The following is an 18,397-nucleotide window of genomic DNA, read 5'->3' as shown; positions in this document are numbered from 1 at the left end:
ACTGGTATGTTCCAAACAGAGAAAATATCTTCTTTCGTACATTTAGATGAGTTAATTTATTTTTAATTGTTATTCTCGATTTTTACCTAATAATATTATCATATTCACTCAATACTCATACATATTAGTTAAATAAAAAGTATGTAGTAATAATATTAAAAGAAAATTATGATTCACCTGATCTAAAATTAAAAATAGTACCAATTTTGCTTTTACTGAAGAGCAAAATAAAACTAAGTGTTCATTTTCTATGGACACTGATTATGAATAATTAAATATTTATTGTAATAAACTATATAAAATGGAATATTAAATCAAAACTAATTTCTTACTACTTCTTAATAATCAAATGTATTTTACTATAATTGTATTATATAGTATAAAGATCAAATTGTATGAAACATGTAAATATAAAACATAACATGTTGAATTATTGAATAAAATTTTTTAAATTTTCTTCCATTTAATCTAAAAATATTAGCAACAATTTTAAAATTATACCATTATACCTAAAAACATGATATATTATAATCAGTAAACAGTTATATTCGTATATTAATTATAAAATGAAATATTTTTAGTTTCTAAAAATGTAATTAAGATGAAAAACTTACAAAAAAAAAAATAATAATAATAATAGCTTTCAAAAAAGCGCAAATTTCAACAAACTTTATTAAATGATTATATTGTATTTCATGTATAATATTGTACACATACATTATACACTTTTTAAAAGTTATAAGTTTCATACTGAAAATATTTTTCAATATTATAAAAGCAAGAAACTGAGAAACGGTCGATTTATAAAAAAAAAAAAAAAAAAAAAAAACGGAACATAAAGAATAATAGCGGTAGTTTGGATTTTCTAAATTGTTAATATAATAGGCTATCTAGAAAATACTCCCGGGTAATAATATTATCCAGAATTCATTCATGCGTTTTAAACGAAAATAAGTTTCAATCAAATAACCAGTAAAATATTTTTTATTTTTATTTTTTTTATAAAAGACCAGTATTATAAGATAGACACCATCGATCATATTATATATATGGTTATCATCAAAATAATATAAGATCCAAAGTAACTCAAAAATCATTGCATAAAACCCAAACCATTCAACTTCGATGAATAAATATAATTATATACCTATTAATGTAGTAACGAAACAATAAAATAAATAATTTGTCGTTGCAATTATCAGATGAATAAACTACTATGCTACGCTATATCTAAACTAATCATAAATGTATATTTATACTGACTAACATAGGATATCATCGGAAGGTTGAAAGCAGCGGCCATCCTAGCTTCGTGGAAACATGTTTCCTGTGGTCCGATGAAAGCCGATATATTTTTCTTCCACAGTTCTGCTGTCTCGAGGATACTAGTCGATTCTTCTCCATATGTTTCGGATACCAAAAAACTCAACGAGTGACCTGTTATACATAAACAATAAAAGGGAAAAATAACGATAAAAATGTACGAAAAAATGAAACAATCCAGATGAATGAGTTCTTTTCATGGACCCTCTTAAAAATCAACATGTCACAAGAAACCTATAATTTTTCCAATGAAATATATACGACTCTATGAATATATATACATATCACTCACGTTTATTAGGTGCAAGTTTTGTATATTTTTATGTAAAAAAGTATTCGGAACATGCGATTTTTATACGCTCTCTATCGATTTTCACCACTGTATACTTATTCATAAAACCTTTTTTATAAAAAATAAAAATTACCTATAGAATTACAGTGCCCATGTAAAATTTCAAGTTAGTAATGTCTTATATTTTTACATTAAACGAAATACATTTATTAAAATTTATCGTGAATAAAAATTTTATAATTATTAATTATTGACGACAAAATTAAAAACACATAGTATTATATATATATATAAAAAAAATTAATTAAATTGAAAATTAAAATAATTATAATTATTAATTTCGAGGGTAATTCCAGTTATATAAAAACGAAAGACAACATTTTAAACTTAAACTCTTAACTTCTTAAAAACACTGACCTCAGATACCTTTTATATACAAAAAAATATGAGTAAATACATTTGCGGCAAATAATATACACAATCTTAACTTGCTAGCTTCATTTTTACGAGATAGAACATAACCTTATTGTGAGATAAGTTTAGTGAAAACTTTGGTAATATTCAGATGAAAAAGTTGTACAGAGGTTTTTAGATAGATAAAACAAGAAAAAGTTGTGAGACATGTAAAGATTAATATTTAATTTATTAACGTACAATGTACCAAAATAACATAATTGACTTAATATTCATTCATACCTTCTTTATAAAAATATAAGCTCAAGTAAATATTAGGTTTTTTTAGATTAATTAACAAAAACAAAAACATAAATCTTGAAGCCTCTATATAACGGACATTGTAATAAACCTACACGTTTCTATCTAATGTCACGGAGATGTTCTATAATATATTAAGATAAGGACTTTTAATTATATGAACATCCGTTTGAAGATTATCAATAAAATCATTATAATTAATCTTAGTTAAAAGGCCAAATTGGTGATTGCGTAATATTTAGTCACGACGGCGGTCATTTCCGTACGTAATATCGGTATGTCTATTATTTCCATAATATATATTCCCAAAGTCACGTCTTGTCCAAAAGTCTGTTAAATACAAGTAAAAATCTTATAGTAAATTAGATATATTCTAGAATTCCAAGTTTAACTACCTTATGTTTCTGGTTATCTATCAATGTAAAATCGCCAGAAGTCCTCAAGGTCACTCAAATAGTATATAGAATAAATTCCAAATGTAAGACAAAAATATTTTTATAATTATTTTATTTAAAAGCTGTTTTTATTAATTTACATAAAATATTATCTACGAACGGTTTGTCGGAATACCATATACGTTGCCTTCATTAAATATAGTTTATACTAATCCAGAACTAGTTTGAATGTTCTGCCCATACGAGTCAGGTTACTTACAACACTCACGATTCACGGGGAACAGTTATTAGTTTATGTTATAATGAATTATCCGATATTGATAAAATGGAATATATAATGTTAAACGAAATTCTTTTTGAATAAATGTTTTTTTTTTTCCCAGAAAATATAACGATCAGATAAAAGTCAAATACTAATAATATTAAAAGAAAACTTACATATATAAGTTATTTGTAGACATCTCTCTTTGAATAAATGTTTATGATTACTTTGAATTAGTTATTAATTCAAATTTATTGAATTTTTTCAAATACATTAATTTCATTTTAATAGAAAAATTATAGAAACCTTTTTAATTTGAAAAAGTTGACATATTACAAGTAAAATATGTCATAACAACAATTTTTCATAGATTCATCCTAGACATATGCTGCCTTATTAAAAAAAATAAATAACATTGTGGCATTAACTAATGTTTTCCTTAAACTGTTGACAACATGATGTCACGTTTAAAATTAACTATCCTATACTTAAGCGCCATTCATATCAGCGGAAGTATTCGATATCATATAAACAACAGTATACCGTATTATTATTACGGATACTAAAAATCGAATTGAAGAAAAAATAATAATCATCGTATTTGCTGGAACATTGAAAATACTCTCAAAACATCTCAAAAACAGCAATGAACGTCCGTAGTAGTTTTATGACTCGTGTCATCGATTGTTGATCTCGTTGAAAAGCAAGTATAATATGCATTTCTATGAGGCGAAAATCCGTCAGCTTTTATTGTTTAGGTATTTACACAATTGGAGGTGCGTGGTTTTTCAAATAATACAATAGAAAACAGTAATGGTACCTTTATCCTTAAACAATCCCGCGTTAATCTCCTCGACGGCCAACGATATTGCACCACTGATCATGCGACCGGGCTTAGAGTAAGTGATGTCGCCGGGCCGTCTCCTCGAGCCGGTCAAGTAACCGAGAACGAATTCGTCCGTCTGTCCGTCCACGGCCAACTGCAACAACGCCAACACGATCGGCCAAAACATGACCCGCAGACGTATTCAGCCGCCGACAAATCTGCAATTTGGCAAAAATTCGTCCCGCGTCATTAATACATTTCACGATGTGTCCCGCAGTAGCTTTACTAATAATGTAGGTAATTAATGTAAGACATATTTCAGCGCATTTTCATGAATACAGTTTAAACATTTAATAAAAATAAATATTTTTAATATATGCATTTTATATTTGATTACATTATTATGTAGATTTCGTAAAATCAATGATTTCATGAAACCAGCCACTAACTTGCTACCAAGTACATGAATATGGCAATATTGCGACCGATTTTACGGAATCCTCAAATTTTTTCGCTAGTTTCACATATAAAGTAAATTTTTTGCATACATGCGATCCGCATTTAATGGCCTTACTTATTAATAGATTACGTAAAATCATGAACAGTATTGCTAATTTCATGAAATTAGTGAGTTCACGAATATGGCGTTAGACATGTAATCATTTCTGATGCACAGTATAACAACAAATAATATTATTTTATACATAACGAGAATAAGAATTTATAAAAAGACAAATTATAAGCCATCTTAGAATCATATGTCCAAGACGTTTTGTAACATAATGTACTATACAGTTATAAATAATATGTATAGATAGACCTATAATTGAGAATAAAAATATAAATTCCCACGCAACTATTAACTTACAAATCAGCTTGGTGTAATTTCTTTAACGCACGAGAATGCATTTATTCTTAAAGAATATATCTTTTATCTTTTAAATAATTCCTTTTAAGGGAAATTACAATATATCTCTCCCACTAAAATAACAGAAAGAGTACTGAAACTAGTTTCAGGCTTCATTAGAAAACGCGGACGTTTTTATTTAATTTATTGAACAGCGTTTATTTTCGTCAATATAAATCATCAACGTACCAGCTTTATCATATATACATATTGAGTATACTATTTAAGTTAATCGACTAGTTATAAATGTTACTTGGAGATTTAATTTAGATACAGATATAATTAACGCATTACATTCTACTTCTGTTGACATCGTATGGTTTCGTTATTTGTGTAAATTACTTTCTTAAATATTTAGTATCTAAGTATAAAATACTAAGTTATAATTTAGTTCACTAGTTATAAATTATTTAAAGACTGCTGATTCTATGATCATATTAATTAATATAATAGTTAGTTGATATACTTGTGATATTTTTTAAAAAAATCAACAAAATATAATAAATTTAGTAATCAAAGGATTATTAATAATTGAATGAATATTCGTTTTGAATCAGAAGAGAAACTAAAGTTATAACTCTTACAAGATAAAATATTACTCAATATTACTGCTATAACTGATAAAATATATTATATAAAAATAAACCTAAAAATATGTATAAAACAAATCAAAAATTATACAATTTTATTCCTGGCGAAAAGTTTTCTCGGAATGAAAATGTGTGAACGTCATATTATTTTCTAATAAGAAATTTTAAGATACTTTATGATAAGACTAGTTATACTGATCTCACCAAAAAATTCAATTATAATAGAAAACTTAGAAAATTATGTATTATTTTTCCAATTATTTAAAAAATAAACGGATCTGAAATTGCTTGAGTTAATTAAAAATGTACATGTATTATATACAAGTTAATTTTAAAAGCTACAATAGTATTTTGCTTTCTGATCACATCTCTAAAACAACTTTTGAATATTTGATGTACTAAACAAAGAAAAAATTCTTCATCCATAGTTCATATAAATCTAAATTGTGAATATTATAATGTCCGATAAATTCGCATCGTTAATAAATACACTTTTTCACCTTTACCGCACACAACTGTCTAATTAAATCTGTCAAAATGGCATCTACAACAAATACTCAGCAACTGTCTTATACGCACGTATAAATTATGTGGAGAAAAGACGTTCACGGGCCTATCCGCCTGGAGGATTAAAGAACGCCATGAAATCCCCGTGTGACGTGAAAGGAAGTGAAAATATTTGCCATGTGTGATGGATAGGGGAGGGTAAGGGTTTAACACGAATCCAAGCACCACAGCGCGTTACACTATATAATGGTAAGAAAACGTAACCGAGCGACAACGGTTTGGTAGTTTTCTAGAACACTGTGACTTCTATACAGCTAGGAATTTAATATCTTCTATGCAGCGTACCCTAATTTATTGGCTTTGTGATATAATATGTATCTACTCCTTAAGTGTACCAAGAATACGATACAGAAATAATAATAATAAAATACTGCACGTGCAGCAATATTATTGCTTAATCATCAATTCATAAATGAGAAATTTCTTTTTAAAGGTAATATTCAGAATGGCAAGCAAGATTTTTGATAAAATAGATTCGATTAAGTACACGGGTTAACTTTTTATGGAAAATTGATGCAGATAACATTTTTATAAGATATTCAATCGATATACTAGAATGTTATCAAAATATCTTTTTTCAAACAAAAAAAAATAAACTTCTAAATTCAATGACAAAACCAGTGATAATTACCTAAATAGTTTTTCTTAAGCACTAATATTTTATAAAGCATGTCAAATTTCATAATAATGAACATAACATAGAACATTCTCAATTCCTTCTTTATTTCAAAAAATTAGGATTATAAATAACGATTTATTTTTGTAAAAACAAGTTACACTTGATGTTTTTGTGATAAATTAATGTATTATTTAGTCTAATAAAATAAACTTCTCAACAAGAATTAATGATCTTGATTCGTTCAGATTAATTCAGATATACTGCAACTAATTCATTATTTTAGTTTGTTTCGACAAATTTAAATTATTCATAAGGTTTTTACTTCACTGTTATATGCTTAATAATAATATGTATAAAGATTATTTTTAAATTATTATTCTATATAAATTATTTTCTAAAACTTTTAATGGTCAAAGCAGCCAAAAAATTATATATATAATAAGTAAATTATAAATGTGAATGCATCAAAATTAATTTACTGAAAATGAATATTTACCTAAAATAAGTATAATTAATCAGGTATTAAAAATTTTAAAATGTCATTCATTAATCTTACATTACATAACAAAATGAAAAGGAACCAGGAGTTTTAACATTACTAGATAAAACCCACAAATCAATATTCTAAAATAACTAATAAATATATTATAATAGAGTACAATTTAGAAAAAATAATTTTTATTTTTTATAAAAAATATTGAACAGGTTTTATTTCAGACCATCTATTCCTCGGGGAGGGGAATAAGTATTTAATATATAAATAATTTTTTTTTTTGTGTGGTATACTTTTTTCTTAGGGGGTAATACCCCCCGGTCATCCCTTTAAATAAACACTAATATTGATATAAATAAAAAACCACGTATAATAAATGATATAAAAGCTAAAATAAACATGAAGAAATTCTTGAAAAATAACAATGAACAAATGAAAAGCATCAACGTACACTTTATAAAAGATGTGAGGCGAGAAAAAAAATATTAGCCAAAACTATCTCATTTGACAAAAACATTAATTAAAACGAACGAACTTTTTGAAGAATGCATTTAAAACCTTGTACCTAACTGCACGTATACTTAATTAATTGTATCAAATATATAAAACTATAAATGGATACGATAAAATAATACGTGTTGAGATGATGTTGAAAATATAATTTAGATCTCTTTTTTCGAGTCTACACATGTTTATACCACCCGTGAAAAGCGTCCACTAAAGAAATTAATTTTACAAATTGATACGTGCTACGAGAATCTTGAAGGGGATGTTTGTTTTAAATCATTCGTGATGATGTACGTGATATATCGAAACAATATCTCGCTGATTTGTAACCATACTACGGGTATGTCATACATAGGTATAGGCTTTTGATCCGAGACACGGCGAAATAATCAACATCAGTCACACGGTGCGCGTCAGAATCGAATTCAGTTTCGCTATGAACAACCACTTATTCAGTGGTAAAACGATGAATAATAACCGACAGTAAATGTACGCGCTTGATCGTGGTATTGGAAAATATATTTTTTCTCGTCTCTCTCTCTTTTTCATACACACAGACTTTCTCTCTCTCTCGCTCTTGTTATGAAATCACTCTGCGTCCGTTCAAATGGGAAAAAACTTAAAACAACGCGATAACAGCGGCGGCCCTCGGCGCCGTCCTTATCGTATCCGTGGACGGCATTGGCGATTGACCTAAAAAAAAAAAAAAAACTAACACATCGAAACCCGTATTGAAGATGTGTACCCGTTTGAGCGAATAAAATATATATATTTTCGTACCGTACCGATACGTAGTTCCTATGCATACGTATACTTTATGTATAAATATTATAAAATATAAATCGACACATTCGTTGACCTGAATATAGTGTGCACATACGCGGGAAAGGTCATCTTTTTTTTTTTTTTTTTAAAAAAAACCCTGATAAATTACCGCGTCAAGGGGGTACCCGCATCGTGGCGTAAAAAATGCGCGTTGATATCCTGAAATTACGTAGTTTCGCCTCCTCTCCGCGGGCTCGCGATAATGTAAACGACATCGTACTATGCACTCACAATACATACGAATAAATCGAATAACGTGTTGTTGCCCAATAGACACATATTCACGCACACGGACGACGCATGATATAACGTTGCGACCGCCAACATGTTAGGAAAATTGAAATGCGAATACGGCCGACGACACGGCGCAGAGAGACCTACGCGTTTTAACATCACTCGCAGTGTTCTGGTCGTGATAGCGTTGCACGCACAATAACGTGGATTTATAGGTTATAAATGTACGCATAAGAAATAAGTACATTTCAATACGATGTAAACCTCTGTAAAATAATATAAACCATGTACGTGCAAAAATATCGGTAAAAATCCGATGAACTTTCACATCGATGAATGTGCGCACATAATATAGTCTGTTCACACACTAACACTCGCACGTATACGTATTGTCCGTTGCGCAACTGGAGTGGGTTTCCGCAGAAATCATCCTAACGTCTCGTCTGTAAAACAATGACGAAATACCATATACGTTAGTGTCCATACCGAGTTACGTTTAACATCAAATTGTTCAATAAAAACGTTTCGAGTACAACAAACGAATATTATACATGCATGTTATTCGTTGATTTAGAATCGATTGTGTTTTATATTCTCGAAACTAATACATCATTACGGCAAAAAACTGCCTATGATACGTGAAAAACTGTTAATTTTTATTCAAAAAAAAAAAAAAAAAAAAACGCGCACAAGATAAAGGAATAACAAAATAATATAGAAGTTAATTTTTATATAAAGGTTCAACCATTTTTACCTATTTACACTTCAACACAACACCACTTACATTCGGTAAAAAAAAAATACTTGTTAAAATAAGCATGATAGCGTGATAATAAATTTATGTTTCGTGAAATGTAATAGTTTTTGTTATGTAATACTAAGCAAATATAAAATATTTTTACAGTTTAAATTATCTGATATACTTTAAGCATATACTTTATAGTATATACTATTGCTTGTCACCACAATTTCAAGTAATAAACCATCATTTTGATTATAGACAGTAAAACTGATGAAATAATAAAATTTATTTTCATTTACTGTTTTTTTTCGAATTGTTTATTTTAATTCTCTTTCAATTTTTCGAAAAATAATATCAAGTTATAAAAATTTAAAACAAAACTATAGGTATGAACAACTGAAGGGAGATTAATAAAATATTAACATTTATGAAAAAATGTTCAAATTTAATTTGTAAGTCTTTAATACTTTTATTCTTTTTTTAATACTCAAAATAAACAAAGAAAAGTATGAAATTAAAATTAAACATTAACTCTCTCTCTATCTATATCTATATATATATATATATGTATAATTATTAACGTTGAACAATATTAGTTATGTAATATTAAATTTTAAATAGTTGAAAAATTAGTTCAAACATTGAATATGTATTCAAAATAAATTAATCGTTATATTTTTAAAATTAAATAATTTAATTTGAACTAATTTTTATGTGGGCTTATAAAGTTTTCATAATATAATCAATTTATTTTAAAATATTATGAACACAATTCAAATTAAATTTTTTAATTTTAAATTACCAAATTTAAAATTATTCTGCTTTCATGACGACAAAACTTTTAAAGTCCATATACTTAACTTAAACAATGTTGAATTTCTACATTCCTGTGATATTTACGTAAGTTTTTAAAACTTATATTGAATATTTTGAGTCAATAATACAAGTTCCGAAGATAATTATCTATTTTTGTAAATAAATAGAAAAAAAACTAATGAATGTTTAAAGTGTAATACTATATTTAAAGTTTCAAAGGTTTTATTAAATTGTTTTGATTTTTTTCGAAAAATCATTTAGTGTCATTCAGAATCATAAAATTTTATGAATGTCCGGCAGATCCTAATTTTTAATTTTGAACCGGCTAGCCTCTAAATTGAACATACTATACATGCTGGGGCGTAGGTACTAATAAAATAAATATACTAGGATTTATGTTATATAGTTACATTCACAAGCGACAAAACATAATTCACAAAAATAAATGTATGTACATTTTTCTTTAAAAAACAGGAAACAATTAAACAAACCATAACTAATAAAAATGAATCTGTAAAGTTTTTATTGTTTAAATTATAACATAATTGAATATTAGTTAAAATGAAATTCTCGAAATTATTTAAATACCAATATAAAGTTCTAATTTTAAAAATAGACAAATGTAGTAATTAAAAATACATCGAATTTAAATAAACGTTTTTTTTTACTTTAAATATTTCTGAAAAAAAAACATACAATGCTAATCAATTATCTCGGAGTAATTCATATTTCGTTTAAAAAATATATACTATGGCCATTATTTTCTTTTTTTTTTTAAATTTACGGAATAAAATATAAGATAAAATATATAAATATATAAATCAATAATAGAATGAAAAATTAAAATATTGGTACTAACAGCTAATTGCTCAATAGGTATTTTATCTGCCGAACTAATATCATAAAATTTTAATGCCAAAAAATTAAATTTACTATCCAAAATCTCAATGAGAATTAAAAACTGCATTTTGATATAACCATTACTTTCCTTACCACACTTGGAATCTAAACGTAAAATGATGAATTAACTATCAATAACAAATCATATACAGTATGATATTCTAATATGTATACTATTATAAAGTTTATTTTATATATATTATTAATTTATAATTTAGTAATATTATTTGATACGATCATTTAAGAGCTCAATTCTCGAAATAAATTTGAAGATAATTTAAATTCATCTGAAAATTATTTTAGATCAAATATTTAAAGAATGCTTTAAGAAATAAGTAAAACAAATATATCTTGAAACATCACATTTCTCATTAGTTATACAAATAGCTTTTATAATAATGATAGTATTAATATTATTAATACTAATTATAAAATAATAATATGTTATAGTACATTTTATCGTAAATATTAATAGATTATCAGTTATATGACGTTCTATTCTGAATATAATTACAATACAATTATTTATTTACCGTTACTTAATATAGTTCTTATATAATTAACAATATAAAAAATATTATTATTTTAACCACCTAATAATCTTAATAGAATAATTTTCATTAAGTAAAAATGTTGATTTTTAATTAATTGAAAGTCATTAATATTTAAAAAATATTTTTAGTAATAGGTCATGTATGATTTAATGTATACAACATTTTATTTTATTTATAATCGTTACACTAAAAGTATAATAATTAATTTCTATAAAAATTAATAAACAATATTACTTATTTACCTTATTTTAAATATAACCATAGTATTATAAAATTTCAAAAATTAGGTAAAATAAACATAAGATATCAGTCAAATTTTATATATAAATTTAGCACTGATGTCTATATTTATATTAGGTCAAGGCTGCGTTATTTGGATTAGGTACTTATGAATAATGATTATTTATACTATATTATTTAATAGATTTTACGATTAAAAAACCCATAGGCATTTGAACTATTAAATCGTTCTAAATGTAAATTAATAATGTTATTTCTAAGTGCTAAAGTTCATATATAATTTTAAATATACGAGTATTTCGGTATGTACAATTTCAAATACATTGAGTTTTGATTTAGTTTAATATTAAATATATACGAATTATAAGTATAGTTTTGAAATATACGATTCCAGATCGTCTAATAATCAATCGAATAAGTGCAATAAGCTCAGTATATTTTAATGACGAATTTTATTCTACGACTTTCAAAACATTTATTACATATTTTATGATGCTATATAATCTTCTGACCAATTCGTGTGGTTTTCGCAATAATACACCAACGTGAATTCGATTTACTTTTTTGGTTCATTAACCTAACTACATGTTTTTAATATGAATGAAATTCGAAAATAAATTTATATCAAAAAACTGTTATTTAGTGGTCTAGCTTATTATTGAAAATGATTGATTTGCGTGAATATTAAAACAACATAGGTACGGATTCATCGACAAACATCGAACAACGAAGAAAACAGCAAGGGTTAAAAATATTTTTTAAACACCATACGAACGACGCATAAACGGGTCTGTCTGTAAAAAGGCTGTAAACGAAACTCAATAACCGGTCCGAGCAAGCGGCGCAATAAAGAAAAACAATAACATCACCTATTTATCGTTTTATCTGCTATGGTTCTCGTCAAAATGTGTTTTGCGTATAATTTTTTTTTACAATTTTTTTTTTTTTTTTTATCGGTTAACGACTCGGTCACGGTTACCGGGAAGGGTTCGCGTGTAAAAGTTTGTTTCCTTCGCGTTTCCCGACGCACCGTCCATAGAGTGCCGTGTATAAAGCACTGAACGTTCTGTTGTTCGTTTCGCGTTTTGACGACCACGCGTGGTCCGCGTACAAGCAAAACGCGGCAACCGTAAAAGACGTGCACAAACAATAATGATAAACGTAGTAAACACCTATCGCCTCTCGGCAGCGGGGTAACGCCGGTGTGCGCGCACGTGACGACAACTGAACGGCGGCGCGTCGTCGCGATACCGCGGGACGACAATTGCCAGGGGCGGGGGAAGGGGGTTATCCGGTGTTTCCCAAACCCCCCCATCCCCTTCCCCCGCTGCACCCGATCGCCGAACACCGTGTCCCGTTAATTACCTGGTGCGTGCGAACGTGGACGCCTGCCGGCAGGTGACAGCGGATGCGGTGACGGCGGCGTCGGCGTGAGCCTCCGTCGTCATATCGTTCGCGCGCGGTCGCGGTCACCGCATCCGACGGGTTTTTCGTACTCGCAGTTGGCCCGGTCGGTGCGTGTCGGCGGGTGCACTGGTAACGGGTCGACAGCCGGATTCGGTGCGGTCGGCGAGCGGAGGCAAAACGACGGGACAAAACGTTTGAAAAACGACGAGCACGTCTTTTCGCGGACGTCGTGGTGCGGGCGATACGCGATACCGAATGCGGCGGCGAGTGCGCGCGCGAATTATATTATTATAAAGCGCGGCGGCGGCGGCGGCGGCGGCACTGCTGCCCGTTGTGTGCGTGTGTGCGCGTCGTCACCGTGTCCGGTAGCCGGAAATACGCGCACGCAACCGGCGACCAGTGGCGTTTGACTGGTGCGCGGTGGTCGCGACCGAGTGACACGCGCCAACCGCGACGATAGACGATGGCGGCCGCCGCGACGGCGATACCAGTGACGGTGATAATAATAACGATAAAAGCGCGATGTATATACGACGGTGATGGTGATGGTGGTGGTCAGCGCGCGAACGCAGTAGTCTAGGCTTACGCGAGGTGAAAGTATAAGAATAATAGTAATACAGGTAGAGCCGCACGGCGCACAAGAAGAAACGGCGGAAAGAACATAAAAAAAAAAAAAAATCACCAGTTGTCGTCGCGGCACGACGCGAATCTGACGCGTTTTTATCGTTACGATTATTTATTTTCTTCCTCTCTCTCCCGCGTTACACGTCACGTAATGTCCGTTCGTCGTCGTCGTCGTGCGGTTTTCCACGTCTTCGGCGAAGATTTGAACAGCGTCGGCGGCGGCGGTGGCAGTGCGCGCGTCTCACGTGCGAACCGCTCGGGCGACGGGAGCGGACACCGCGGCGGAACGGAAAACCGCGGGAAACGCTACGACCGCCGCCGCGGGGGAGGAGCTTTCCGGCGGGTCTCGTCGCGCTGCCACCCGTGCGCCCCACGAGCGCTCTCCGCGCGCGTTTCGTCCGACCGAATTAGCCCCGCGGGGTACGTACTCGAGTGCGCGTTTTCGCTGTACGCGCGCTAGACCCCCATGCCGCTATCGGACCGATTCTCGGATTCGTATTTTCGGTAAACGCCGCCGTTCGAGTTCGACGACGGTACCCGCGCGGGAGGCACGGGAAACCTCATCGCGTCCGTGGTCTCGTAATGCAAGACTGTTCCGCCCGTCCGTCGAAATGGTGTCCTCCCCCCGCTCCACTCGCTTTGTGTTGTCCCGTGATACTGTCGCACCGAAAAACGCTTTTCCAACGACAAACCGAACCGATGTGCGTGGAGAAAAACGCCCGGCCGGTAACAGTACGGAACCGCAATCCTGTCCGGATGAACTTTCCCCAGCCTTTTTCGTTCGCGCACTTCCCCGCTCACCAAATCACCAGGTGCCCCGTTACCTAGTTGATAAACGTTTTTATCTTTTCCTGGTCGTGCAATAAATTCGTTCAAATTTAAATTTAAGAAAAAAAGAAAAAAAACCCCCAGGTTTTTTCACGCGCAAACCTTACAATGCTTCGGTTTAATAAAATAAAATAAAATAATTAATTAATTGCATGTTTCCGAAACGAATCGTTTTAAATAAACCAAATTCTAAATTCTTCAACCAACATCCCTTAATTATCGTACAACAGACCACTTGAAGTATTCGCACACGGTGTTCCCGTGTGAAAAAAAAGAGGTGTCACAAGCTAGGAGGTTCTAGTACTAATAAAAATATTAACTGATAGCCCGAGTGTACGGCGTATTAATAATAATAATATATTGTCCGTCTTTGGAGCCGCTGAAAATCGTCTTCTCCTCTTTTGCAACGTCGGCTTAATAATAATAATATATTGTCTACCTTCAGAGTTGTTGAAAGTCATCTTCTCTTTTGCAACGTCGACGTAATAATACATCATGTTACATATATAGATAGTTTAGGTTATTTGCGTACGCTATATTATGTACATTTCAATATTTATGTGTTTTTATTATACATATATGAAAACGGCACAGTGAATTTATCTTTTGTATTACAAATGTATTATTTTTTTTTTCGTCGATTTGAAGTCGCGACCGGAACATGAGCAAAACATGTAATTCGAATTTTTTTGCTGATACAGATTAATGGCTTTATGATATATATATTTATTTATTTATTTTTTTTTTTTTTATTTATTTATTTATTTATTTATATATAAATTGATATATTATATTGTTAAACTTGAAAAAAAAATCTAATTTATATATTTATAATTAATCTGTTAAAATCGATTTTCATGGTGCGTTATAAGAAAAAAAATGTTGGGGTATAGAAATTATACGAATGCTAAAATATAATGCATTAGGTACATTTTTATTTGTATTTGGGTAATATTTCAACATATTTATGTATTTATAGTAATATTTACTAGGCGCAGATACGTGGACCCCCCCCCCCCATTGTATATTTTAGTAATAATATCATTCCTTGTGTTGATAATACCACCTATTTATGTATTATCCTTGACTCCATACTGCGTTGACCATCGCACATTGTTTCACTTATCTCTTTTGGCTCTCGTTGGACTAATTTCCTTAGAGCAATTACTGGTATGTAGGCTCTCATCCTACTGCTCTTTTACAAATTTATAAATCCATTTTACGTTCCATACTCGATTATGGTTGTTTATTATTTTATTTTGCAGCATTCTCCAATTTAAAAAAACTTAAAAAAAATTCAAAGTTCTTGTCTAAGAATTATTATGAGTTGCGATAGATCATCCCTTCTACCATGAATGAAAGTTGATTCCTTGTGCCCTCCCTTTAACATAAAATTTCGATTACTTGCAATTAAATTTCTCTTAAAATCTTTATCATTGACACCTTTTATTCCTTATTTTTAACTTGGCATTATATCTATAAATTTCTTCCTGTTCTATCTTTGTCACAAAATTATACCTTTCTTTTCCATTATTATACTATAACTAATACAACATTTTTCATGTATGAGTTAGCATATGAAGTTCGCCTGAATTCAACGATTGTATACGTAGTTGATCTTTTCCCAGGGTTTCCCCTATAGAACATAATTATACGTAAAATGATAATATAATTAAACAATATAATAGTGTATAGTAGTATTATATTACATTATTTTTCCTAGGTATACCTTATATAAAATTAATATAATTGCAACAATATTATAATTAAATAATATTTAAACTATTGTTATTGTTAGTTGCTTTATTAATTTACTGAATTGTATTACAAATATATCTAGTTCTAAATGTTATTGATTTGATAAAATGCAAAGTTAAATAAATTTTATTCGTATGCATTTTGATAACGATTTTTTTCTTAAATTTAACAATAATAGTTCGATTGAAATATTATAAACTTAAGTGCAATATAAAGTTAGTTTAAAAAATATTTACATTTGCAATAGAAATTGTTTTCTTAACGAAGATAAATTTTCTATTTTATTAACTTAATTTCAATGAGGACTTTCAAGCAAGATTACATGATTCTAAAACATTGTACTACAGTATTCGCATTTGAATGGTTTCTTTTTGTGATAAGGTAAAACTGAATGAATTTTGTGATGGCAATTCATGATCCCTACTAAATTACATGCGCTCTTTTATTGAAGGAGAGAACCGGACCAGAGAAGGTTGTTATTTTTGGTTTTATCGGGTATAATTTATTATATCTCTCTTTGTTCACTTAGGGTAACTATTTATTATTCAAGAAAATATCACTTTTTATAAATATCTATAAATGGTGAAACATTTTTCAACCCATACGTTTCTTCATCTATTGACGAATAGCAATAATTATTTATCATTTAAATCAGTAATTTTGTCATTATTAATTAAAATCAAAAATCTTACGAAAGAACCTAATTACAAATAATAAATATACTTTTAAGTAGTTAAAAGTTTTCTTTAATTTATTAAATATTATAATCAATTATTAGATGTATACATTAAACAATCCTATTAACTTATTTTTTTATTTTTTTATTGTAATACACTATTACTCAGTAAAAGTTAAAATAATTTATTAAGTTTGTATAAAACATTTTAATGATATCGCAGACTTCTATAATTGAAACGTATAAAAGCAGTTATCTATTCTAAGCTTATAGAATATTTAATTGTGTTATTAATCTTGATTAAATGAGTTAAATTAATTTCTCCACAATTTTCCATAGAAAATCTCACTAAGCTTTTAGAATAATTAACAGTAAATTATATTTAGGTGATTAGATACGTACATCTGATTATTCATCATAGGGGTTAACCGTAGTTAATGCATTGAACGTTCACATTAAACACCTTTTTATACATTTTCTATCTTCATTCTACTAATACAATATATGTGACCAAACGATGTATCTAGAGTGAAATTAAGATTCTTTATTCTATGATTTCATATAAAAAAACTTTTAGGTACATATTGTCGTACATCTTTTAAACATTTATCATATAATTAGTAGGTAGTTTTATTTTATTTTACATAGTATGAACTCTTCATTGTAATAGTACTATAATAACATATTTATTTATAAATCAATCTCTAGAACTTTATATGCACACATGTAATATATTTTTCTAGACAAACAAAACTTGGTCTTGGTTTATTCAAAATGAAGTTCTCAAATGTTTTAGTTATAATAATTCATGTTCCATTACCTTATTAATTTATTATGTTTAAAAAAACCTTAAAGATGGTACAACATTTTGATAGTTGTATTTATTAAATGTTATAATTACTATTGATTTAAAATGTCTGTTAATGTTTCCATATAAATTATAACTAATCAAATTATCGTACACAATTAGACATAAAACCAACATTGGATAGCTTTACAACATAATAAAATCAACTTATATAAGAATATATATATATTAGGGTGGTCCTTATTTATGAACTTCATTAATGTTATGTCATGGGCTCGACATTTTGTTTGGTATATTGACAAGATAATTTTGGTAAAATTTGAATTTGATAAGTCAACCCCTTCACGTGCCTCAAAGGGGTTAAAGTTGTATGCTAAGGGGGTGAATTATACATTTTCACCTGTAATGTCTTAAATTCTAAATTTAGACCATATATGTATAGGACTATTTTTATAGTAATGAATATTTACTACAAAAAAGGTATCTTGTA

The 18,397-nt window shown here is 29.5% G+C and overlaps 1 protein-coding gene across 5 annotated transcripts in view; it reads right to left on the bottom strand.

Annotated features, from left to right (window-relative positions):
* The window catches only part of LOC112688713 (guanylate cyclase 32E), a 75,479-nt gene extending 60,735 nt beyond the window's left edge, over window positions 1–14,744 (bottom strand). The window contains exons 1-3 of one of the 5 annotated variants that reach the window (XM_025562064.1): window positions 13,896–14,744; window positions 3,807–4,030; window positions 1,268–1,437 (exon numbers count right to left, since the gene is read on the bottom strand). In XM_025562064.1, the coding sequence (XP_025417849.1) occupies window positions 1,268–1,437; window positions 3,807–3,999 (363 nt within the window). In that variant the 5' untranslated portion in view covers window positions 4,000–4,030; window positions 13,896–14,744. Of the gene's footprint in view, window positions 1–1,263; window positions 1,438–3,806; window positions 4,031–12,675; window positions 12,997–13,171; window positions 13,843–13,895 lie in introns of those variants that run through there. The other 4 variants (XM_025562057.1, XM_025562073.1, XM_025562050.1 and 1 more) reach the window with 4 other exon arrangements.
* Window positions 14,745–18,397: the final 3,653 nt, after the last annotated feature.

This window comes from Sipha flava, unplaced genomic scaffold, assembly GCF_003268045.1.
Source record: "Sipha flava isolate LNK unplaced genomic scaffold, YSA_version1 111_pilon_pilon, whole genome shotgun sequence".
NCBI lineage: Eukaryota > Metazoa > Arthropoda > Insecta > Hemiptera > Aphididae > Sipha > Sipha flava.
This window is presented reverse-complemented; position numbering and strand designations above follow the sequence as displayed.